This window comes from Myotis nattereri (genome assembly GCF_964212035.1).
Source record: "Myotis nattereri genome assembly, chromosome: 8".
NCBI lineage: Eukaryota > Metazoa > Chordata > Mammalia > Chiroptera > Vespertilionidae > Myotis > Myotis nattereri.
Window position 1 is genome coordinate 11,766,464 of NC_138083.1, and position 25,545 is coordinate 11,792,008.

The window sequence follows — 25,545 nt, forward strand, 5'->3', positions numbered from 1 at the left end:
GTGATGGGCTGAATGTGCCTTTAAAATATGACTCCATAGGCTAAGTGGGTAAGGGGGCAGGGCATCAGAGAGAAGAAAACGTTGGCATTTAATGAAAGCCTCCCTCCCCTTCCCTTTCTCCATCTAGACCTGGTGGTGAGGGAGAGAGCAACACCATATGACAAGCTATGGACATGATCGAACGTGACTAGAGGGACCTGCAGACTCCCTGCCCACCAGCATGGCAGCAGGAGAGGACCTGTGAGCTCCTGTCGCCTGTGGTCCCGGCGGGTTCAGGGGGCACCCGCAAGTGTCCCAAGCCCTTGAGGAAAGCAAAGAGGTGACAGAGAGTGGGTCAGGGGCAGAGAAAAGCTCATGGTAGGACAAGGCTGGTGTTGGTCCATAACTGGAGACCCATGGGGACTCAGATCAGCTGCTGGGGCTGGAGAAGCAGGCCCCTGCTGCCACCCTGGGTGAGGGTAAGGGGATCCTGAAGCCGCTGAGTTTAAACCTGAAACAACTGAGAAAAAAAATCCTGGAAATGACTCCTTTGACAGTTAAGATTTCTACCATTGGGCAGAATGGAAGGTTAAGTTCAACCATAGGGAAAAAAGTACACATTTCTTGCATGCCTGAATTTGTGGTTTGAAAATTCAGAGCCTCTACATGAGCATCCAAACACCTGAGCATAGATGAGACTTGATTCTGCAGGAGCCGTTGTTGGCCCCACGCACTCGCCGCTTCCTTCCCCATTTCCCTGCTCTGCTGCTGTCTCAGGGTTTACTGTGGGGGTCAAGTGAGACAATGTGAAAAGACTCTAAAAATAGAAATCCGTGTGGTGATGACGATGGTGATAACAACGACGTCCCAGTGGTGGTGGGAAATGGACGTAGTGTCTCCCTTCAATGCACTTGACATTTAAGGAATATGCAGATGAGCTGGAAGAGTTGGTTGTCATAAAAAAAGAAAGAGGAAGCCCACTTGGCTGCAAAAATATAGCCACAGCGTTGGAGGAAAAACAGATTCTTGGCTTGGTTGACAAGTCTTGTTTGAATGACAGAGCTTGAAAACAGTGTCAGTGAACCTTTGAAATCGCAGTTTTGACATCAGGCTCTGGCAGCTGTGCCAGGATAGGAAGTTCACCAAGAAAGTGAAACTGTGGCCTCGTCCCCAGAGCTCCTGAGCTGCTGCAGGTGGGAGGGAGGGAGACCTTGTCGCCTGCACAGCTATATAGCGACTGGCACACGGTGTGTGTCCAGTGAGGAGAAACAGGAGATTAGCCAACATCTATTAAGCCTATTTATTGGAGCAAAGTTTTCTTAGAAAGTCAATGGTTGGAGGAGAAAAGATCACCCACTGATGACCCCAGATAATTTTGGGTGATAATAAATACCCCGCTGTGTGATCACAGGTCAGTCTCTGAACCTCTCTGGGCCCATGTCCTCCCACTGGCTCAATGATGGGCCTGCTTAGCAAGGACATTCTCTGATTGCTCTCACTCCACGTGCAACAGACGTCTGCTGCTTCCATCTATTCAGCTCCCATTGCCCCTGTTTCTGGTAAGAGCACCTGAATATTTCTTTGGAGCACCACTCACCCCCCACTGCACATGGTCTTGGTGGGGCTGTCAATCAGGACACCCAGCCCTCCCTCCAAGAAGAGGACATGTGACCCAAGCTGGACCAACCAGACTTTCTCCTGGATGGTGTAAGGACCACCACACTGGAGGTCTAGGCTGTTCCTAACGCAGGGCTCCAAAGAGATTGCCCACGACTTCCTGCCACACAGGCTCCTGGAGCTCTGTCCCCCATCCTTCCCTGGGCCTGGTTGGTCACCTTCCCGTCCACTCTGTGAGCCACCGCCATGTCCTTCAGAAAGTCCCCGAGATGGAATGAATGCTTGTGTCCTTCTCAAATGCCAATGTTGGAACCCTGATCCCAGTGTGAGGGTATCAGGAAGTAGGGTCTCTGGGAGGTGATGAGATCAGGAGGGTGGAGCCCTCACACACGGGATTAGTGCCTTTATAAGAAGAGGCCCAGGAGCGCTCTCTCTCTGCCACGTGAGGATACAAGGAGGAGCCATCTGCAACCTGGAAGAGAGTCCTCACCAGAACCTGACCGTGTTGGCACTGCGACCTCCGACTTCCGGCCCCCAGAACAGGGAGCAATAAGTGTTTGTTGCCACACAGCCCATGGTTATATGTCACAGCAGCCCAGAGGAAGACAGCCCCTTGCTGCTTAAATTAGCCAGACGTAGTTTCTGTTGCTGGCAACCCAGGAATCCTGAATGCTGTGCACTGGCACCAGCTGTGAGTAACCTGCACTAGTTGGTCAGTAATTCCTGCCCACAGACATGAGTGCCCTCCTGTCACCCAGACCTGCCCCTGGTGCCCTGGGCCTCCCTGCGACGCTGCAGCTAAATAGTCAGTGCCTGCCACCGCCCAGGCCTCCGGGCCCTGCTCCAGCCCCACAGCTGCCTCTTGTTCAGCACTGGACATCACGCCTGCACAGATGACTCAGCGGGCTGCCCTCATCTGCAAACATCTCCTCCCCAACCTCAGCTTCATCATCTGAACTGGGAGAACCAAACCCACCGCCCTGCCTCCTCCTCGGGTGATGCGTGTGAAAGGGCACCCAGACACCAGGAGCTCTTTTCATCGCCCAGGATCACACGGACGGAGGTCGCAAAACAAAGTTCTCAGGAGAAAACACCTCCTAAAGGAGCAAGCATTGCCAGGGGCGCTGAAAAGGGACCGAGAAGTGATAAAAACAGCTTCCAAAAAGGCAGAAACTTAAAAAGTAAAATAAATTTTGAAAAGGACCCACTGCAGTTCTGCCTCAGAGGTGTTTCCCCACAGTTCTTGCTGGGGCTGGGGCTGGGGCTGGGCAGGTGAGGATGGGGGAGGGTGACGAGGCGATTTGCAGCCCGGACACTGAAAGCCCACTGCTTGCTGCGGAGGCCGCTGGCTCCGCGCTGTGCCGGGACAACTGGACACGATCGCTCGCACTTCCTGTCCTGCGAGAACAAGGCAGAGTGTCCTCCGTGGCGGCCCTGGGTCAGCTTTCTGTCACCCACTGGCTCTCCCAGGAAGCTGTTATGGAGGACACAGGGTGGGGGTTGAAAGATGTTAGCTCTGGCAGGCAGAGCTTTTCTTACAGAATCGTCTTGTAGAGCTGGGAGGCCTCCCCTTTCTCACCCCAGTGCCCCTTCATTTTCCTGAGGGGACCACGTGGCCAGGAGCCCCAGGCAGGACGCTGATTTCTGCTCTTCCTGGCTGAGTGTCCTTGGACAAACTGCTCAGGTTCCACCTACCAGACCTCTTCGAGCCCAGCCTCTGGGATTAATTCTTTTAATCTTCTTAACAAGCTCCTTATCACCACTCAGCAGGGAGGCTTCGAGGTCTAAGAGCTGGTCCAAAGTCACGCAGCTAGGAAGCCACGGAGCTGGGCCTCGTGTGCAGGCCTCCTGGCCCCAGGGCCCACCCTCTTAGCCACTTCTGCTGGGAGAAAGGAGAAAATGCAATCATGGGCCCCGCAGGGTCTGCAGTGAAAAACCAGGGTAGGCGGGGAGGGGGAGAGGAAGCAGGAGGAGGGTGATGCGTGGCCCAAAGGGGTCTAATGGTGACATTTCAGGCAGCAGCCAGGCACTCATTTGGGAGTTTAAAGGGTTCTGGAACATTCCTCTACTCCTCCAGCCTAACAGACCACACACTCCTTCTTTGAGGATTGGCACGATCCTTAGACAGTTTTTTAAGAGATCCAGATAATTTAGAACTCTCCACAAATCACAGAATAGTAAAAAGAACCCTCTTCCAAAAGATACTCCCAGCTTCTGAGGAGGCATCTCATTCAGCCTGACTATGCATGTTCCAGAAAAAATGATCCTTATTATGCATGTTAGGGCCTTCTTAGGAGCTCCCCAAATTCCTCAGGAAGGTTCCAGCACAGCAGTGATGAGCCCAGTGCCTCCTCCTACCTCCGGGGGAAGGTGATGGGAAGGTGATGACAGAGAAGCCACTGGACCTGCAGACCAGCGGGGCATTCTCCTGCCTGGACCCATGCAGAGGCCTCCCTCCTGCCTGGTTTCCCTGCTCCCCACCTTCTCCCAGCCAGAGGGACCCTGGAACCCAAGTTGGGTCCTGTTCCTCCTCTGCTCAGAACACTCCTATGACATCCCAGCACGTGCGAATCAAACCCCGCTCCTTGCCAGGTCCTGCAGGGTCTTGTGGCTCGGGAGAGATGGGGCCTGTGAGCCAGCACGGGTCAGGACAGCCAAAGCTCCGGGCATTCTCCGTATGCGAAGAACTTCAAACAAGATCAAAGCCATCCTGGCTTGCAGACTCCAGCAGAAATGCTGCACAACCAATGAGCTGAACGAGACTTATAAATAATGTGTCAGCTTGGGGCTGCTTGTACCAGGCTGGGATTCTAGAAGCACAGCTAGGAGCTGAGTCATGATTCAAGCACAGCGTAGCGCTCAACGACACTACAATCGGAAGAATATGAAATCGAGCAAAATGCAGTGTGATGGGCTCTCCAGGGTAAATAAAGGCACACATTCACAATTGTTTCTTACCCCAGAAGGATGTTTAGGAAGCAAGGAAGTCACCCCAAGTCAAACTTTCTACCAACCCGACAAAACGGCACCCTCACCCCCCCTTCTGGCCAGGCGCTTCCTGGGACGTGAGGATCTGCATCTCACTCTCATGCTGGTAATGCTCAGACCCCAGACAAGCAAGGAGGCTGTGAGTCAAACAGCAGAAACATGGGCATCAGACAAGGGCAGGCAACCGGGGGGATGAGGTGGGTAAGAGACGGCAAATAGGGTCACTTGGCATGGAAGGAACAAGAATTCAGGATCTTCTCCCAACTGTTAGGAAAAACCATCCTGGTTGATTAACAAAGTCAGCTTGGGGTACGTATAACACATTTTCTATCCACTCAGTCATTCAGCAAGTATCGATACCCACTCTGGGCCTGGGGGATACAGTGCCAACCCAAAGGAATAAGGGTCTGCTCTCCTGGAACTTATAGCCTAAAGTCACGTGGCCGAATATGGAGCCACAAGCCACATGTGGCCCTGGGGCACTTAAAATGTGGCTCAGCCAAACTGAGATGTGCTGTTGAGCGTGAAGTACACACCAGATTTCAGACCAAGGAAGGAGAGTAGCTTCAGAAGAAACCAACCCCACAGACACCCTGATCTCGGACTTCCAGCCTGCAGAATGCGAGACAATAAATTCTGTTGTTTAAGCCACTCAGACTGTGGGACTTTGTTGTGGCAGCCGGAGTTGACTAATACAGTCAGAAAGGCCTTACCAAGAAGGTGACATTGGAGTTGAATGGCAAGTACAACCTGCCTCACAGAGAGCTCTGGAGAAATTATTCATCAGGCAGGAAGCAGGAAGTGCAGAGGCCCGAGGGGGGCAGGCAGAGAGAGGACTCAGTGCAGTGGTCACCTTGAAGAAGTGGGGAGGGAGGTTGGTGAGGGGGTGGGTAGGCAGGGTCAGACCATGGCACGTTTGCAGAGCAGCCAGCCCCTTTTACACTATATCGTACATCACTTAACTCCAGGCCTCATCTAGGAACATCTCCAGGCTGACTTTAGGAAGGTCTGGATCCTGGAACCCACAAACAGCACCTTTCCCTTCGCATCTGCCAGCCCTGCTGCCAGCCCAAGGCAACCAGAGGATCCTGCTTCCCAAGATCCGCAGGGGAGTCACCCAGCAGAAGGCTCAGGCCCCCAGGAAGTGGGGTCTGCGAATGAGGACATGAACCTGTATTTGTAACATCACCCGTCCTGGAGGAATGGCGCTCACCTGAGCTGTGATGCCCGCAGGGGGCAGTGTGCCAGGGGTCTGTGGAGCTCCCACACTTCCCCGGGTGGGGGTGGGACAAGGAACAGCAGTGGGACCAGCGATCTCAGACCCCAAATGAGGCCTGGCTCCCTGCCTGAGGAGGCGCAGAGCAGCAGGGAGACCTGGCCAACCTTAGCGCTCGCTGCTTCCTCTCCTCGCGTTATTTTATAGTCGCATCTGGCGGCCTGCTGCACGGCCCGGGCCCCTTCAAATCACAGAACTCCCACCATTTCTTCCCTCCTCCCGCGATAATTATTGTTGTGGTTTTACAGGTATTTGTTTAGTTTTGAAAAAAGAAGTAAAGACTAATGAGCCTGGTGCCTGCAGGGGGTGGTGAGAGCCTGGTAGAGGACAGGGGAGGGAGGGATGCCGTGCTGCGTGGACTGTTTTACACAGTAAGAACCTTCTGGAGCCCTGCTTATCCTGAACAAGACCAAAATAAAGGCATTTCATGTTCGCCCTGGCCCGTGTGGCTCAGCCGGTTGAGCGCCACCCTATGCACCAAAAATCTGGTTCCTGGCTCCTCCTCAGGGCATGTGGCCGGGTTGTAAGTTCTGGTAGGGGGTGTGCAGGAGGCAGCCGATCGAGGTTTCTCTCTCCGTCTCTCTCTAGTCAATAAAATCACATTTTAAAAAAATCATTTCAAGTTCAAAAAATAAAATCATTTCTTTTTCAAAAAATAACATGATATGTTTTATATACATCATGAATATATGTTTATAAATATTTTATAAAAATACAATTATATGAACAAGAATAGAGAAAACCCCTAACATGGAATAAAAACAAAATCAGAGGACCACACAGAGGCCACTAACCCAGGTCACTTTGGACCCAGGCCTTGGGCGATCAGCCCTCCGTTTGATGACAGAAGAGGACTTGAATGACCCTCGCACCCTAGCGAGCAGACATGTGTGGCAGTGGCTTAAGCATCGTCATTCTGCGGTTGCTTTGAGTGTGCTGAGGGTTAAACGGTGAGTAAATACCGGCTGAGTTGGAAGCCCAGGCTCCCGCTGTGGGAGAGGAGATGCCCCTGCGGGTACACAAAGGCACGGCGGAGCCCCGTGGTGTCGGGCTGGAGTTAGAGAGATCAGTGCAAACGCACATGGCTTCGGCATAGACAGCCACATGCTGCTTTTCCTCGTGCCCTCGGGTCTGCTGTGCCTGAGACGGGACTTGGAGGCCTGGGGGAGAGGCACAGAGCCCCCAGGGTGGTGGACAAATAGGGTTTTAACCTTCCCGTCTGCCCTCGGTCCTGGGTCTGTTGGCAAAGATTCCCGAGCACGGGCTGGGGCTGTGTGCCCTCGAAGCCGAAGAACCAGCCACCCCACCGGGAACCAGAGCCCTGCAGGGCAGCTCGGAGGTGGGGCGAGGAGCGAGCGGGCGGGGACTGGAGGGCCCATGTCTCATCTAAAAGGGACAGAGACAGGCCGCAGCCCACTGTGGCCAACAGAGAACCAGACTTCCCACGGCCAGAGCTCTCTAGGTCTCAAACGCCGGAATGAACACATGAAACCTGCCCATTTTTAAGCACCGAGTACTAACTCACAACTTTTCAAAGCACCACGCAGCCCCCAGCCCTCCCGTGGGCCCTGTGGCCCTGGTCCCTCCTCTGAATTAAACCAGCGCACGGAATGGCCCTGCCTCTTCCTCCCAGCGGCGGACATTCCCTCAGGCACTGCTTCACACACGTCACTGGAAGTGCACTTCACCCTCATGAGATTCCCCAGCCCCCGAAGTCCTGGGGGACGGAGGCAGGAGTGGAAAGGGGGTGAGTCGCACCTCCTGCCCCACCTCCCGCCGCTGCAGGAAGATGCTGGCCTCCCCACCACGGGACCCATCGGTCCCTGCACCGCAGCTGACCCACCGGAGATGAACACCGACACGGTCCCCCGCCAAACCAGCCGCGATTAAGGCGCATCCTGCAGGTGGTGAGGTGGGCCGCCTGGCAGGGGCAGCTGTGTCCTGCCTGCTCACACCTGGAGCGAAGTGGATTCCGAGAACTTTCCCTGAAGCCTGAGATCCCCTGGGAAAGCTGCCACGGCCAGTTGAGTGGGGTGTGGCAGAGTAATGGCTCCCCAAAGATGTCCGCGTCCTAAGCCCCAGACCTGTGAATGGGTTACCTTACTAGGCCAAAGGGACTTTGCAGACGGGATTAAATTAAGGATCTTGGAATTGGGGAGATGATCCTGGATTATCTGAGTCAGCCCTCTTGAATCATACAGGTCCTCATGAGGGAGCAGGAGGCTCAGAGCCGGAGAATGAGATGTGATGACAGAAGAGAGGTCAGATGGGGGCAGGGAGGGGGGGGAGAAGGAAAGAAGAGGAAGGGAGAGTGGGGGAGAGGGAAAGAGGGGGGAGGGAGAGGGGGAGAGGGGGAAGACTGGAGAGAGGCGGGGAGAGAGAGGAAGAGATTGATTTGAGGATGAAACTGCTGGCTGGGAAGATGGGAGGGGGCCGTAAGCCAAGGCATGAAGGCAGCTTCTGGACATTGGAAAAGACCACGAAATGGATTCTCCCCAGAAAGAGCGCACCTCTGATGATCCCTTTCGGACTTCTGACCTCCAAACCACAAGGTCATGAATGTGTGCTGTTTTAAGCCGTAAAGCTTGTGTGATTTGTTACAGCAGCAATGGGCGGCCTGCCTGCTGCTCCTGTGAGCTCAGACCCGGAAGGCAGTGAATTCTGAGGCCTCTCCTGTGGCCTCAGGACTTTCCCTGGGTGGCATGGCTGAGTGTGTGTGCATGTGTGTGGGCACATGCATGTGTGTGTGTGTGTAAGAGAGAGAGAGAGAGAGAGAGAGAGAGAGAGAGAGAGAGAGAGAGAGAGATACGGACGGGGCAGACTTGGAGACGGTGGCAAACGTCCATTCCCCCACAGCCAACAGTTCCCCCCCTCCTTCTCTTGCTTACAAAAGAATAGTGAGCCCACGGGCAAAATTTGGCTCAGACTCACGCTCTGTTTGGGCTACACGCTGTTTTTTCCAATAATAACTCCTTAATAACAGGAACCATAACAACAACTAGAATCTACTGAGCTCTTCCTGTGGACCAGACACTGTTTGGAGCTTTTTGCATATTTCCCCATCTAATTCTTAAAGCCACAGTATCAGGTATAGGCTTGTTAATATGTATCAGAATACCGATTTTTTTCCCCAAAAAAGAAAATGTCTCATATGCACTTTAACTCTCTGTTGCCCCGGCTAGACTAGTGCCCGCGAGGTGCTAAGTGTCCAGTAAACAGTTGTTGCGTGAATGAACCAAAGGCCTGGTGGGAGAGGCAGGTCCGTCACACACGTGGATTATCGCTCCCAACCCTGGGAAGTCCCTGGACCATTTGGGGGACGAATATCCTCTGAGGTGAGGGTGTCGGGAAAGGCTTCTGTAATAAGGAGAGCCTGATTCTGAAGGGCGAGGGGAGGGGTGGTGGTGTCAGCACCAGAAGCGCGTAGCCAGGGGGACAGCATGGGGGAAGCCACTGTTGGGGAAAGAACTGCAGACTGGGAGGAAGCCGGAGTGGCTGGAGCCTGCGGGAGAGCGGCGGGAAGGGGGACGCTGGGTCCGAGGGGTTCAGGCCTGCATCGCTGTGTGAGATTCCTGCAGCTGCTCCTACAAATCCGCACAAGCTGGGAGGCTTAAACCACAGGAATTCACTCTCACGGTCCAGAAGTCTGAAATCCAGGTGTGGGCAGGGCTGCAGCCCCTCCGAAGGCTCCAGAGAGAATCCATGCCTCCCCTCCTCCCTTTCTGGGGGCTCCAGGTGTCCTTGGCTTGTGGCCACATCACCCCAACCTCTGTCTCGGTTTTCACTCGGCCCTCTTTCCTTTGTGTCCTCTTCTCTTTGTGGAAGGACACCAGTCCCTGGGTTTAGAATCCAGTCCAGAAAGACACCCTGACCTGAACTTCATGACACGTGCCCAGACCCTGTTTCTGCCAAGGTCACAGTCACAGGGGCTGCAGGTGAGGACTTGGACGTATCTCGCTGGGGACACTGTTCCACCCACTAAAAGCATTTCCCGCAGTGCTTCCAAAACTCACCCTTCCCAGCAGCAAAGGGTCCTGGGAAGTCCCCCCCCCCCTGCCACGGTGATTCACCGAACACCAGACACCGAATGGACATCTCCCGGCTCTGGGAATGAGGCTCGACACGTTCAACAGGCTGCTGCCTGCGCCTGGTGATATATTTAGGCCGGGAAATGTAATTCAGTCAAGGCCCCCCAAGCCCATATGTTTCTGTCGTTGTGTTTCCATTGGCGAACACGCCAGCCAAAATGAAGATTCCCAAAATAAAGCCTCACAAAGATCTAAAATATTTGAGTCAATTTGGGGGTTAGAAAAATCCCCTCTAAGTATGTGGTCCCTGTCTGCCTTCCGTCACCTCTTCCTTACCTCCTGGGAGGTGCCCCGGCCGCTCTGATGCCGACACCCCCACCCCGTGAGCCCCACGCAGACCTTGCCCTGCCGCCGCGGGACGCGGAGTTCGCTGAGCACAGGGCACAGCCTGTTCCGAGTGTTGCTCTCAGTCACGCGGCCCCTTTCCCCAGCCTCTGCCACATTTAGACTTTCGTCTCTGTCTTTCTTCTAAAGGGCATGCATTATGGATGAGGACTATTTCCTATTCAGCAGCCGCGAACCAGAGAATCACTGGGTCTATCAAAAGCAGCTCTTTAATGCGCTCCCAGATATCAAAGCCCGCCTCTGGCCGAGCCTCCTGGCCTGGCTCTCTGAAGGCGCCCGCTGGACAAAGCTCTCAGGGACAAATGTTTGAAATGTAAACTGCACAGGCGCACACACTCCACCCCCGGCACACCCAGCCCTCCCGCTGGGATGGGTAACACATCGAGGGACCCCTGGGGTTAGAGTCATTCTAACCTGGGCGAGAACGGGCGTTGGGGTCCAGCCCCAGCAGGTCCAGGGGTTCCCAAAGGTGTGGACAGAGTCGGCGAAGAAGGAAGGACTCGGAGGCAGCGTTCAGGTGATCATCATAGCCAGGTTCTCTCTCCTCTTTTTTTTTTTTTTTTTTTTTTTTTTTGCAAGGAGAAGAGAGACATGACTTTATTAGAAAAATGAAAAAAGCAAACATAAAAACTGAAGTGATGAGTTGGTCCTCAACGGATGCCTTGATGGACAGGCTGCTTTTGGTTGCACTAGCCGTTTCCCGCTCCCGCCGCCATGCAGGGTCCAACTCAAAGCAGCGCCACATGCGTAGGGTCTCATCTGCTGCTGCTGATGCCACCATGGCCCCATCTGGACTCATGGCCAAACTTAGGGCCCGGGCTGTGTGACCTTTGAGCTCAGCCACCTTGACCATGGTTGGGTACTTCCAAATAACCAGCTGGTTCTGGGCAAAGCCACGACCTGAGATAAGTTCCTTGTAGTGGGAAGACCAGAGGATGGAGCACCCCTGGGAGTGGGCAGCCATAGCCTTCAGACAGGCCCCAGAGCAGACGTTCCAGATCCGAATGTGCCGATCACTGGTGCCCCCTCCAGTTGCCAGTCTATTGGACTGCCAGGGACACCAAGCTACAGCCCTGACAGCCCCTTGATGCTGGGTGAATGTCTGCGGGGGAACCCAGCCCGCCTCTAAAGCAGCACGAAGCCACACATTGACCAAGTTATCATTGCCGCCACTGGCCAAATGTCGTCCATCTGGGGACCGGCGCAGCCACACACTTCCTGGCTGTGACCACTCACTGTGGCCACATGGTGTTGTGCTACCCGAACATCATGGTGATGGATGTGACCAGAGCGTGAGCCACTGGACAGTATGTAGCTATTCCAACACAGGGAGCCGACTCGTGCAGAATGACTGGTCATGTTCCGAAGCCGCTTCTGCTGCTGACATCCCATAGCTGAGCCTCAGGGCTGCTGGTGCCCACAGCCAGGTAGCTGCCCTCTGATCCAGGGCACAGAAGAAGCATAGTCTCCAGGCTGCTCCACCTGCAGTTGCTACAGGACGTTGCCAGTGCTAGCGCCCCACAAGTACACACTGTGGTCCAATGCCATGGCCAGCACGTCCCCGAGCTCCAATCCACCAGGTCCAGGTAATAGTCGTTGCGGATTTCAGGGGCATCCAGGATCCGGTCCGGCAGAGAAGGGATGTAAGGGCAGGTCCTCTTGCTGAAGCCAGGCGTGGCCTTCTGGCTGTAGAGGACTTCCAGTCTGTTCTCGTAACCCTCTGGAATGTTTTGTGGTTTCCCGCTGAGCCGAAGGATCCTGGCTTCCTCCACGTCAAAACCGTTCAGGTTCAAAGCCCAGGCTTTCTGACGTTCCTTCTTGGTGGGCGTCTGGCTGTTTTCCGAATGGTTCTTCTTACTCAGGAGGAAGCTGGCCACCTCCATCTGGGTCGCACTGCGATGGGGGATATAGCGGTCCCCGCCAGGTTTGCTGGGATTGGTCTGAATCTTGGAGCTGGATTTGCCTAGGGTGGAGAGGGACGCAGACAGTCCCACTCGCCTCTTGAGGGAGGAGACCCGCAGGCGGCTGTCAGCCATGGGTCCTCCTCGCTCCCACCGCCCCACCGCCCCCACTGACCCTGAGTGTGGCCTGGGGTCCTGCCGGCTGGGACCAATTGGCTGCCCACATGGGTGAGGGGGCGGGCCCGGAGGGTTCCTTAGCTTTGTGCTGCCAGTGCACAAGGGGGGCGCACTGGCGATGGGGGTGTCCAGCTGCACAGGGAGTGCAGATCGCTGTCGAACAGGAACTGTGCCATGGGAGCAAAGCATCCACAGGGAAAAGGTGCCCTCTGAGCCCTGTCTGGAATGTTGGGGTCCAACCCTAACAGGTCCAGGGGTTCCCAAAGGTGTGGATGGAGTCGGCGAAGAAGGAATGACACAGAGACAGTGTTCAGTTGATCAGCATAGCAAGGTTCTCCTACCAGGTTCTGTGTTTTATTGTCTTGTTACATCGGTATTTATACCAGTTGATTTAAATATGTTTTTTTTAAATTAATTTCAGAGAGGAAGGGAGAGGGGGAGAGAGAGATAGAAACATCAATGATGAGAGAGAATCATTGATTGGCTGCCTTCTGCACGCCCCCACTGGGGATTGAGCCCGAAACCCAGGCATGTGCCCTTGACTGAAATCGAACCGGGACCTTTCAGTCTGCAGGCCCACCCTCTATCCACTGAGCAAACCAGCTAGGGCTATACCAGTTGATTTTAATCCTATCAATTTCCATTCCAAAGGTTAGGGTGTTTCTTATCTCCATTCCAGGGAGTAAAGATTATGTAGCTTAAGCGTGATTGTTCGTAGTTAAAGTGATTAACTACCCGCCTGGCACTTAGTTAAGGGGTTTTAGTACTTCCAAATAAATTAACACAGTTTCTTTATCCTAGCACCTTATCTCTCACCCAAGACCATTTCAGATTGGGTGCCCTCTAGGTAGGACTGTTGATAGAAGCCTTGGAAGAGACAAAGAACAAGGGTTCAAACGCTAGAGGGCTTCTTCAAATGAGAGAAGTGGAAAAAGAAACCATCAACAAAACAACAAGAAACCCCACTGCATGGGAGAACATATTTGTCAACGATATCTCTGATAAGGGTTTAATCTCCAGCATTTACAGGGAACGCATGCAACTTAACAGAAGGAAGACAAACAACCCAATCAAAAAATGGGCAACAGATCTAAATAGATACTTTTCGAAAGAGGTCATAAGGAATGCCAAGAGACATATGAAAACATGCTCAACCTCACTAATCATCCAAGAGATGAAAAGCAAAATGACAATGAGGTACCATCTCACACCTGTCAGAATGGCTATCATTGCTGGAAGCCGGTCCATCCTTGCTGCTTGACACAGTCGCTGCAGGGAAGAAACATCTGCACAGCATATGTTTCAAGGGACCTGGCGTATATGGCATACTGTTCTTAATATGTTTGCTCCCCTTCTTGGCGCTATGTGTTTTAACCAAGGTCACTCCTCTGAGAAAGGTTGCTTCCCCAGGTAGGGATTTTTCCCTGAAGTTAGGGAGGGAATAAAACCCTTAACTAAGTGCCAGGCGGGTAGTTAGTCACTTTAACTATGAACAATCACGCTTAAGCTACATAATCCTTATTCCCTGGAATGGAGATAAGAAACGCCTGAGAGACAGTCTGCATCCAGATGGCTCTAGGTGAGGCCGAAGGCAAATGGGAGGAAGTGGAGGGGCTGAGCTTTTGAAGTACTTCAACCATGACAAAAAGAGAAGCAGAGGAGCTGATAGAAATTGAAATTGATGGAACTAAGAAAACAGAATGCACAGAAGAAAGCATTGTAGAACAGACCTACACCCCAGGTGAATGTGTAAGCCAGGCCATAGACATCAAGGAGCCAATAGGCAAGTTAAAGAAACTACTAGAACCAAGACTACAGTGTTCTTCGGATGCTCATGAAATTTGTCGACAAGATATTCAGCTGGATCCAGAACGAAGTTTATTTGACCAAGGAGTAAAGACAGATGGAACTGTACAACTTAGTGTGCAGGTGACTTCTTACCAAGGAATTGAACCAAAGCTCAATATCCTTGAAATTGTTAAACCTGCGGAAACCGTTGAAGTAGTCATTGATCCAGATGCTCATCATGCTGAAGCAGAAGCACATCTTGTTGAAGAAGCTCAAGTGATAACTCTTGATGGCACAAAACACATGACGACCATTTCAGGTGAAACCTCGGAAGAAGTGACAAGATGGGCTGCCGCACTAGAAGGTTATAGGAAAGAGCAAGAACGCCTTGGGATACCGTATGACCCTATACAGTGGTCTACAGACCAAGTCTTGCGTTGGGTAGTTTGGGTCAGGAAGGAATTCAGCATGAGTGATATAGACCTCAGCACACTCAACATTTCAGGACGAGAATTATGTAGTCTCAACCAAGAAGATTTTTTTCAGAGGGTCCCTGGGGGAGACATTCTCTGGGGTCATCTGGAGCTTCTTCGAAAATATGTATTGGCAAGCCAGGAACAACAGATGAATGAGATAGTTACAATTGATCAACCTGTCCAAATTCTTCCAGCATCAGTTCAGTCTGCAACACCAACTACGATTAAAGGTATAAACAGCAGTGCAAAGGCAGCTAAAGTACAAAGAGCTCCAAGGATTTCACCTGGAAACAATGGCCAGATTCAACTGTGGCAGTTTTTGCTAGAACTTCTTACTGACAAGGATGCTCGAGACTGCATTTCTTGGGTTGGTGATGAAGGCGAGTTTAAACTAAATCAGCCTGAACTGGTTGCACAAAAATGGGGACAACGTAAAAATAAACCTACAATGAACTATGAGAAACTCAGTCATGCATTAAGGTATTATTATGATGGAGATGTGATTTGTAAAGTTCAGGGCAAGAGATTTGTGTACAAGTTTGTCTGTGACTTGAAGACTGTTATTGGATACAGTGTGGCAGAGTTGAACCGTTTGGTCACAGAGTGTGAACAGAAGAAACTTGCAAAGATGCAGCTCCATGGAATCGCCCAGCCTGTCACGGCAGTCGCCCTGGCTGCAGCTTCTCTGCAAGCAGAAAAGGATAACTGAGCCCAGGATCTGCTGGGATTTCAAGGTCTTAACTGTGAGAGCACGCATTGCTCTCACCTTTATTACTGAATTTGAATCTTCCTTTATTTCTAGACTGTACAGTCTAATGCATGATTTTTTTTTATAAATATTTCATACTCTTGTGGGGGAAAAAAAAAAGAAACGCCCTAACCTTTGGAATAGAAATTGATAGGATTAAAATCAACTGGTATAAATACAGATGTAACAAGACAATAAAACATAGGTAAGAGATCCTGGCGACAGAACCTGGCTGGAGAACCTCGCTATGCTGATCAACTGAATGCTGTCTCCATGTCATTCCTTCTTCACTGACTCCATCCACACCTTTGGGAACCTCTGGACCTACTGGGGCTGGATCCCAACAAACGGGGGGCGATTTCAAACATGTCACCAAATGTTTGCAGGCAGATTGAAAGTAGTGACATTCCTGTTCCTCACGGTGCTGGGCATGTTGGTGCCCACACTTGCCCCTCCTCTCTCTTTATTCTCCTAACCCAGTGGTGGGCAAACCCATTAGTCAACAGAGCCAAATATCAACAGTACAACAATTGAAATTTCTTTTGAGAGCCAAATTTTTTAAACTTAAACTATATAGGTAGGTACATTGTTATTAACTTCATTAGGGTACTCCTAAACTGGCCTTTGCTAAAAACATCCTCAATCTGATTGAGGTACGTTCGCTGAGGTCGACCCCTTGCAACTCTCCCACCCACACTCGTCTTGTATACTTGTTTCGTCTATCTCTTTTCGTTCATCCTCTCTATATGTCCAAACCATCTCAATATAGCTTTCTCAATCCTCGATACTACATCTTCTTTCACTCCACAGTGTTCTCTAAAATTAACTTAATAAACTTTACTTAAAGTTTTAAGTCAACTTCACACTGTACATGCGCGCCCACATGTGGTATTTTGTGGAAGAGCCACACTCAAGGGGCCAAAGAGCTGCATGTGGCTCGTGAGCCACAGTTTGCCGACCACTGTCCTAACCCAGCTCAAAAATAAGGGGAAATAAGAAGAAAGAGATGCTGGTCAAGGGGGGAAACTTTCAGTTATGGGATAAGTTCCGGAGACCACACGTGCAGCATGGTGACTATGGTTAACAATACCGCATTGCATACTTGAACTTTTCAAACACAGGTCTAAGCGTTCTCTACACACACACACACACACACACACACACACACACACACACACAAATGGTAGCTATGAGAGGGGGTCGGTGTATTAATCAGCTTGCAGTCACCATTTCCCAATGTATATGTATACATCAAGTTGCAACTCTTAAAATCTACAATTTTCATTTGTCAGCCATACCTCCATAAAACTGTAAAAACTTAAAGAAGAAAAATCAGGATACAAACTCAATTGTAATAATCCTCACTATATATGCAGAGAAATAGAAGCTGACAAAACTTACCCTTAGAAAAAGACAACTACACTGGAAAGAGGCCAAAGATAGTAACAGTGATTACTTGGGTAATTTTCTTCTTTCTATTTCTAAAATTACTATTATTAGCAGGTACTCGTTTTGCTAACTAGCAAGTTTCTTAAAACCTGCTTTCAAACCCTATTCCTGAGACACGAAGACAAGGAAGTGTGCAAAAGTTGTCATATTGCTGCGCTGTGGATTTTTCCTAGTCACGGTAAAAAATGCAATCCTGATATTGCTAATATTTACTGAGTGCTAACTATGTCCCAGATGCTGTTCTACATCCTGTGCATGTAATCCCTCTTTTAACTCCCTATGAGATAGATGCGATGACTATTCCTAGTTTACAAATGAGGAACCTGAGGCACAGAGAGGTTGAGAGACTTGTCCAAGATCACACAGCTGGTGTAGGCTGATCTTGGACGTGAAACCCAAGGCTCTCAGTTGACTTCCCTCACTGTCTGTTAAAAAGCTAGCTGTACATCCCTACCAGTTAGAATGTGCTCTCCCCGCAACGTGGAATGCGACGCAGCCATTAAAAAACACTAGGTGGTTCTGCACAAACCCTTACGGAAAGTTCTCCAATACACAGTGCTAGAGGCGGTGTCTGGGGGGTGCCCTCGGGCCATTTCCCCACCTGGAACTGAAGTCCCCTGATTTGCATCTAGTGAGGAATGATTTTTCCCATCGGATGGGAAACAAATGAGATGAGCCCAACTGAGGATCATCCTGAAATAACGTGGTGATCACTAAGTATTTTCCAAAAGGCATTTGCACACATTGCCACGTGGGGAACAGGAAATGCTTGCCAAGTTCCCCTGAGCAGTCTCTCTCTTTCTCTCTTCCCCAGGGGAGTCCATGTCACTAGAGAGAGGAAGAGAGCGCCACCCATGGAACCTGCCTCCACTTGGTCCCTCCCATTGGGTGGCCTGTGCGGGCAGCCACCATGCCCCCTCCCCCCCCGGGGGAGTTGGTACAAAGGAGAGGATGCCCCCCCCATCTGACTCTCATTGGGGCATCTGGTTGAGTGGGGAAGCGGAGATGGATGTTCAGAAACTATCAGACATTTGAGAAAAGAGCCGGAACCTCACCAGCAGAGGCTGAAGCCCTGTGGGTCACTTCTGGGTGATGGTAATACTGGTTTGGGGGGTGGGGAGAAACAGCTGTAATAGCTTCATATGGTGTCTCTCCACATCTTGAGCCTCGATGATGTTGCTCATTTAAACACAAAACAAAATTAAGCCACTGGGGACACCCTTGATTTTGGTAAGGTAATAGCATAACATAAAAACACACATGTCAAATGAAACCCTACAAAAACATGATATCTTTTCTATGAATGTATATAGAAGTCATCTTATCCAGTGAGACTGAAAGCCAAAAAGTGAAGGCAGGGGGGAAATTGTTATCTCATTAAATTGTTAATTTATTTTATTTGCAATGCATCAATTTCACATCATTCACCAGCCATTCTCTGTAGGGCCAAGGCCTTCTCTTAACATCTGTGCCAGCCAATTGGTGGGCTGTGTCACCTTTCTTGCACAAATTAATTCACTGAGGCAGACTTATGATTGCTAGTGACAGTTTGAGGAGGAACAAACACTTAAATACAGTGATTTAGAAACCCCAGAGCAGAACACTTCTAGAGTGCTAGCAGTTCCCTCCAGTGTTTTATAGTTGTTCCATCTTCACACGACTCAATAGCAATTCATTTAGGAACTCAACTTGATTGCATTTTCCCAAGGGACGAGTCTTTCACACTCACATTTACGGGTTCACCTAACGTTTGCTTGAAATTTGTACTCGAGTCAAGAAGCACGACTGGCAGACACAGGTTTGGGACTAAACCCGGCTGATCCTCGGTGCACAAATGATTCTGCTGGTGGGAGACGCCACGAGCCAAAAGTGGGTTGCAAAAACACAACCTTGCCTTTACAAAAAAAAAAAAAAAATCGGATTGCAAGAATTATTCTTGCAACGCGCTCCCCCGACAGTCTGGTGCATTGCTGCAGCCATGAGTGTGATGCTGTATTAAACGTAAATCCCCAAACTGCTTTCCTTCTGGAAGCCCTTCTGTTGCTCCAACGCCATCTGCTGAACCTTTCACTCCGAACACCCGGGAGTGCAGGGTCCCTTATGGGGCTGGGAACTCCCTCGGGGCAGCCCCATCCCATCTCTGCGCCAGGGCCTTGGTCTGGGATTCAGGCAGAGTCTTTGCTCCTGGTGAGTTGTCAAGTTGGTGGCTCTGGCAGATTCTGTTTCCCATGAACAGCATTTCCTGCCGCGTGCTCGTCTCTCCCGTGTCTACGCCCCCCTCCCCTGAAACTGGGGAGGCTCTGAGATGCTGCAGTGACACTAGGGGACCCCGCAGGCAAGGTCATCGCAAGAAGCGCCCACCTGTCCGAAGTCAAACAACGGCCTCGGAGACAGAAGTATGGCGAAAACGAGAGTTTTACTACGTGCCCTGGAGAGCGGGTGTGTGGCTGGTTGTACAGGCACACCCGGGGCAGCAAACACAGCCCTTTATTCAGTCCCTCCTCCGGCTCCTCAGTGGCTGAGCACCATGGGGTCACCTGTTTCCTCAGACGTGGCCTAGGTCTTGCGGTCTCCCATTGGGCCATTTAAAACGGTTGGGCTGAGGCCCGTCTAGCTGCCTCCACTTCCCCAGTTTAGCCGAGGCTAGAATATATAGTGCTCCCTTCTCAATGTACTCACAGGCTTCCAGCCTGGTCCCGCCCACTGGCTCTGTCGCCTGGACCCTGCAGTGCCTGTTTCTGCCCCACAGTGTACCCTCTACCAGCAGCCACGGGGCATCTGTTTAAATGGACGTTACATTATGTCATTCAAAGCCTTGTGGTGGCTCCATCTCATTCAAAGTCAAAGCCAAGTGTCCCCCCAGATTCTGTACAATTCAGCCTGCATCCCCCTGCCTTCCCACCCCCACACTCTGCTCCTGCCACACTGGCCTCCTCACTGCTTCGCAGGCATATCCGACACACTCCCACCTCAGGACCTTTGCACTGGCCTTTTCTCTTTCCTGGAGTGATCCTTCCCTGCATATCTGCGTGGCTCAGTCTCTCACACCCTTCACATCTTTACTTAGGTCAGCTTCTCAGTAAGACCTTCCTTTGCACACATTCCAAAACTTCAACTCATGCCAACGTTTCATATGCCCCATTTTGCCTTATATTTTCTCCTTAGCATTGATCCAACGTGCTACATATTTTATCTTCTTTACTGCCCGTCTCCCCCGCTAATACTTCAAGCCCAGGGGGGCAGTCATTTTTATCTGTTTTGCTCACTAGCACCTAGAACAAAGCCTGGTGCATAATAAATGCTCAATTATTTGTTTGATGAATAAATGAAAGAAGTTCTTCAAGACTCAGTCAGAACACATTAAAGTCATCGTCACCCTCATCGGTGTCATTACCACTCACCCTGACTACATAGCAAGGCCTCTGGTAAGCTCCTTCTATTAGAATTGCCAGGGAAATACAGGGTACCCAGGGAAATTTGAGTTTCATGTGAAAAATTCAAGATATATATATTTTTTAGTATAAGTATATCCCAGGCAATATTTGAGACATACTTACACTTGGAAAAAAATTATTTATCAAACACATTAGGCACAGGCACCTGCATTTTTATTTGCGGAATCTGGCAACCTTGCTTATACACTTCATGCCATTTAGCCGTCACGAGGGCGGCATCATTTTGTAGCCGAGGAGATGGCACCACGGGCTGGAGGTGGGGTGGGGTGGGGGTGGGCAGGAAAGAGAAACTAGAGGAGTTTTGGAATGCTGCCAGAGAGCTCTCTGTCAAACCTGGGAACAAAAGGAAACACAGAAAGTTGGAACCACCTGCTATTTCAAATGAGGGAATAAAAAGAAGTGACAAGAGTGTCTTAAATTCAAGCCAAGAGAAATGAGCTTCTGCTGCTGAAAAATGAATGAAATGAGACTTTGGGGAAAATAGATCTTCCATTGTTGAAGATAAAATGATCCATCTTTGAGAATGGCACAGGCTCTGTGTAAGACATGAGAGGCGGTCCAGGCCGCTAACAGGACTCCAGGGGGAGCCCAAGGCAGGTCCCCTCCCTGCGGCAGCATCCTGCACCTGCAGGGAAACAGGTTGCGGGTGCACCCGCTCAGGGACGCCACCTGCAGGAGGGAGCGCGGCACTGCTGGATGATCAGTTGCCCTCTGGTAACCACCAAGGAGCCACCTGCCCCATCTGTTACTGAATGCAAACACCTCCCTCCACAGCCCAAGCGCCCCTCCTGGCACTGGAAGCTCCCTACGAGCAAATTTCTTCTTTTTTGGTAGTTTTCATGCTATCCAGCATATATGTTACATCTCATTGTATTAACTTCTCTCTCCCCCCAAAACTGGCAGGGATTATGTTTTAATAATTTTTTTTTAATATTGTTCATGGCTGAATCTCCAGTATCTAAAAGCAGTGTTTAGCATGTGAAAAATACTCAATAAATATATGTTAAATGAGTTCATGAATGAGTGCAGCTTCCTTGAGAAAAAGAGGCAAGCCCTCCCCCCCCCCCCCAGCCCCTTCTCCCTTCACAGCCGCAGGAGATCTGCCTGGTAACGGAGAGTATCCGGGTCCATGCAGGGGAAGACGCCCCGAAGAATGATGGAGCAACAATGAGAGGCAGGAGCCTGGCTCCCTGCACCCAGCAGCACACACCTGCCCTGAGCAGCTCACACCTGCAATACTGTGAGACCCAGAGGAGGAAATGGACGCACCCAGACAAGCAGTTGCAGCGTCCAGGGAGAGGCGAGCTCAGAGGAGAGGGCGCTGGGTTCTGCATGGGGTGGGCATCAGGGAAAGCGCCCCCGGGAAGACCACGATGACTGGGTCTTGACAGATGGGCAAGGGAAGAGGTGTCAGCCCAAGGCATGCTCAGGAAACAGCAAGTAGATGGGCGGGTGTGATGGATCGCCAGGGCCGGAGTAGCGGGGTGAGCTGCACGGTGGGTGCAGGCGGGGTCTCATTTGAAGCTCAGCTTTGGGGAACATGTTCTTTCTGGTTCCGGCTCCTCTGGCCTGGGCGAGAGTCCTGTGGGCCCGAGATTTGGGGTTGAGGAGAAGGCAGCCCCGTGGGTCTCATTCTGGTCTGACTCCACCAGCAGGGCTTTGTCCCTTGCCTCTCGCGGGAAGTCACATGCCTGGAGGGGATCCGGGACTCCAGGGTCACCTGGCCATCCCACCACCAAGAAGCGCCTCTGTCTCCCTTTGATTTCCTTTCTGATGTGTCAAGCACATGAAACCCTTGGCTATCCAGGTGCCCTGACTGCTGGTCCAGGAAACACAGCCACTCTACACACAATCTCCCAGAAGCAATCCTGATGTCTCCAGGCTGATTTGGGTCCAAGCTACCGCCAAGAGCCCAGAAAGAACCTATATTCTGCCCCTAAAAGCCAATGACCAATATGACCCTAGAGGGTGTCACCTTGCAGTGCTGCCCCCAAAGCATCTTTTGTCCTTGTAAGATGTGCTTTTCACTGCGCTTTCTGGGAGAGAATTGGCCTGGTTCCTGAAAACCCACTCTAATTGGGTATAAATTTTAGAAATATAGTAATTAAGGCTCACTATACCTTGCAGCTCAAACAGAACTGAAATTTTATGGGAACAGGAGCACTAGGAGGAAATAGTTCTAACATCGGAATTCACTGACCTCACTCCTTAAAGGAAACTGGCTGTTAGGACCTCAGAGAGCTGGTGTCCAGGAACCACGCCCTTGGTGGCCACATGAGAGCAGGAAAATAACAACAACAACAAAAGAGTCCTGCCCTGGCTCTCACCAGCCTTGTGAACGCACACTTAGAGAACAGAAGTTACAAGTTTGGTGGCCTACCGTCCATTTTCTGCCTTTCAAAGGGTTTCATTTGTTCGACCTTTTAAACTTTGGAAATTTCACATAAAATGTGGGTTTTTCAGCTTCTCTTGACCTCTCAGAGACCAGGCAATGCTGAGCCTGCATTCCCATCTGACAACAATGGGCAGCTGCCCCTACAGACAAGACACATGCTCTCCACTTTGCCGCAGCCCCCACTATTCCTCATAGCCTCCCTAGCCCTGCCCACTTTCAACGCTGTTAGTGCTTATTCTTCAGGCAGAAAAGTCATTCTCTGGATCCACATTTCTATCCACAGTGGGACAATATAAGATTGAGGGACAAATCGCTCCAGAAAATTTGGGGTTGATCCTATCAGTTTGTGGATGTTATGAACATGGCTATGCCTTTATTGACACAAAATATCCCTCCATCAATTCTACCCAGCATCTTTGTTGTTTATGGTGCCATGCCTGGCCCTGGTAGACATGGGAATTTGCAATCCTTTTTCTTATCGGTGGCATTATGGTCTCCAATTCGTACCACTTCCACTGCACGAGTGACTTTGCTGTTCCCCCTGGTAGAGAGAGAATGCATTTCTATACTCTTTGACCTGGGGTTCAGCCATATCACTTGTTTGGTTAATGGGACTTGGGCAGATGTGACACAAGCATAGGCCAATGCAGATATGCTGCTCTTGACCTTTTGCCATTGCCATGAGGTGTACACACTCTGGGTGGCTGCTGATCCAAGAAGAAAGTGGCCTGGATTTAAGCCCCAAAGAGCCCGGCCTTGATCAGGCAACCCATGGACATATGAACCGGAGGGAATGATTATTCTTATAAGCCACGAATTTGGGGATGGGTTGTTATGTAGCAGGGTTGTGGCACTGGTTGGCTGACACATTTGCTACCATTGAATCTCATCAGACCCTATTCAATTGGTGGCCTGGACCTTCAGGGCCTCCGAACGGTTCTCTTCCTTTCTGAGACCTCAGTGCTGCAGGCTCATTCAATTAAAATGCACAGCCCTAACTGGTTTGGCTCAGTGGATAGAGCGTCGGCCTGCAGACTGAAAGGTCCCAGGTTCGATTCCGGTCAAGGGAATGTACTTTGGTTGTGGGCACATCCCCAGTAGGAGGTGTGCAGGAGGCAGCTGCTCAATGTTTCTCTCCCACTGATGTTTCTAACTCTCTATCCCTCTCCCTTCCTCTCTGTAAAAAATCAATAAAATATATTTTAATAAAATAAAATGGACAGCGTGTCCTCTCTGTGAGGTAAGAAGTGAGACAGGTTAATTGTGGGCCTTTCATGCCAGTCGGCACCCACTGGCCCCTGGCGCTGTTCCCTCCAGCACCTCAACTTGGAATGCCACCAACTTGGTCCCAGCCAATCCCCTGACTCGGGGTTTCTAAGCGTCACCAGAGTTGAAGAAACCAATGGCATACTCGGAATGGCTTTGTCTTGCTTTCACATACACATTGGAAATACATGTGATCACTGTGCACCTCTGGACAGCCGATAACCAATGCACATGGGCCCATAGCATCCTCAGGGAGAAGGTGCTGGGGCTCAGGGGCACAGCGATGCGTTCATTAGAGACCTGCATCGAAGACTTCAGCACTGAGTTGGGGAGAGTTGGCTTATACAAATGGCAGACGGAGGAACTCGGGGCTCTCTCTCCATGCCCAGCCTTTAGATGTCAGGGTTCATTGAGGCCCTGGGCCGTGCCTTTTTCCCGTGGCTCTCTACATCTCTTTCCAGGAGACCTCATCTACCCCTAACTCTTCAAACTGGGTCTCTCTGCCTCTGTCTAGTTTCTAAGCCTAGACTCACAAGTCAAGTGCATATTGGACAGATCCACTTTGCTCTCCCACCGGCATCTCAAACGCAATATGTCTAAGGTGGATGTGTTGGTCTCTCTGCCCATTCCGTTTCCTCCCGTCTTCTCCTTGGACGTCAATGGGACCATCCAGTTGCTCCAGGCAGAAACCTGCAAGTTCTCCCTGGCATCTCCCTTTCCTGAACCTACACACTCCACACGTCTGATCCAAGTCCTTCCAATGCTATTTCCACAATCCACCTGCTTCTCTCTCCGCCTCCTGGTTACCGTCCTGGATCAGGCCATCAGACACCTCCCCTCGATGACTACAATAGCCTTCTCCCTCCCACTGCATCACCACCACGGCCTGAGTGAGACGCTGGCTATCTGGAAAGGGACTGGGTGACAGTGATGGGGAACTCCATTGGCAACCTGCAATGTTCAGGACCCCCCACCAAAGGAACTGTCCCAAACCCCACATGAATTTAGAGCTCCCAGCTGATATTTACATAGGAGAAAAACGTTTTAAAACTGCACTCCTAGAACTTAACTCCTGTTTACATATAAAAAAGGGAATTTTTGCACGACTCTGACAGATCCTGGCTTTTTCAGGAATGCAACTATCATGTAAACATAAATCAAGAAGAGACTGTATGTCTCTTTGCTTTAATGTTTTAAGAAGAAATATTGGCCACTTTGGAAAATCCCCTCACCTACAGCAGTTGCAGCCGTGCTATCTGAGCGCCGATGCACACACCTGGGTCGCTGAACCTGCGGCTCTCGCCCTGTGTTTCCAGAGCTGGGTACAGGTGAGCACCTGAGAGTACTGCTGATCTTCTGGCTGGTATACAGCAGCATTTGCTTACTGGCATGTGGACTATTTTACTAGAAATTATTTTCATTTTCTTTCTCCTACACATGATACTTAGGGCAACCCATACACTTATTTGAACGTGTATGTGTAGACAGGTTGTGCTGTCTCTTAATTTTGTTTCGTGAGGGTAACAGAGGCATCACAGAGCATGTTATAAAGGGAAATGATGAGTCTGTAGGGTAGGAAACCACTCATTTGGAGACA

At 50.8% G+C, this 25,545-nt stretch overlaps 1 protein-coding gene and 1 pseudogene across 2 annotated transcripts; one reads left to right on the forward strand and one right to left on the reverse strand.

Moving 5' to 3' along the window:
• Positions 1-10,943: 10,943 nt before the first annotated feature.
• Positions 10,944-12,547, reverse strand: LOC308523853 (cell division cycle protein 20 homolog; annotated as a pseudogene). Its single transcript has 2 exons — positions 12,366-12,547; positions 10,944-12,256 (listed from the first exon to the last, which is right to left on the reverse strand). The product of its transcript is annotated as a cell division cycle protein 20 homolog (transcript).
• A 1,462-nt stretch (positions 12,548-14,009) lies between these two features.
• LOC308523874 (GA-binding protein alpha chain-like) lies at positions 14,010-15,344 on the forward strand (the record flags this gene model as incomplete). The annotated part of the gene is made up of 1 exon (XM_081097949.1): positions 14,010-15,344. The coding sequence occupies one exon, from the start codon at positions 14,010-14,012 to the stop codon at positions 15,342-15,344; it is 1,335 nt and encodes a 444-aa protein (XP_080954075.1).
• Between the last annotated feature and the right edge of the window lie 10,201 nt (positions 15,345-25,545).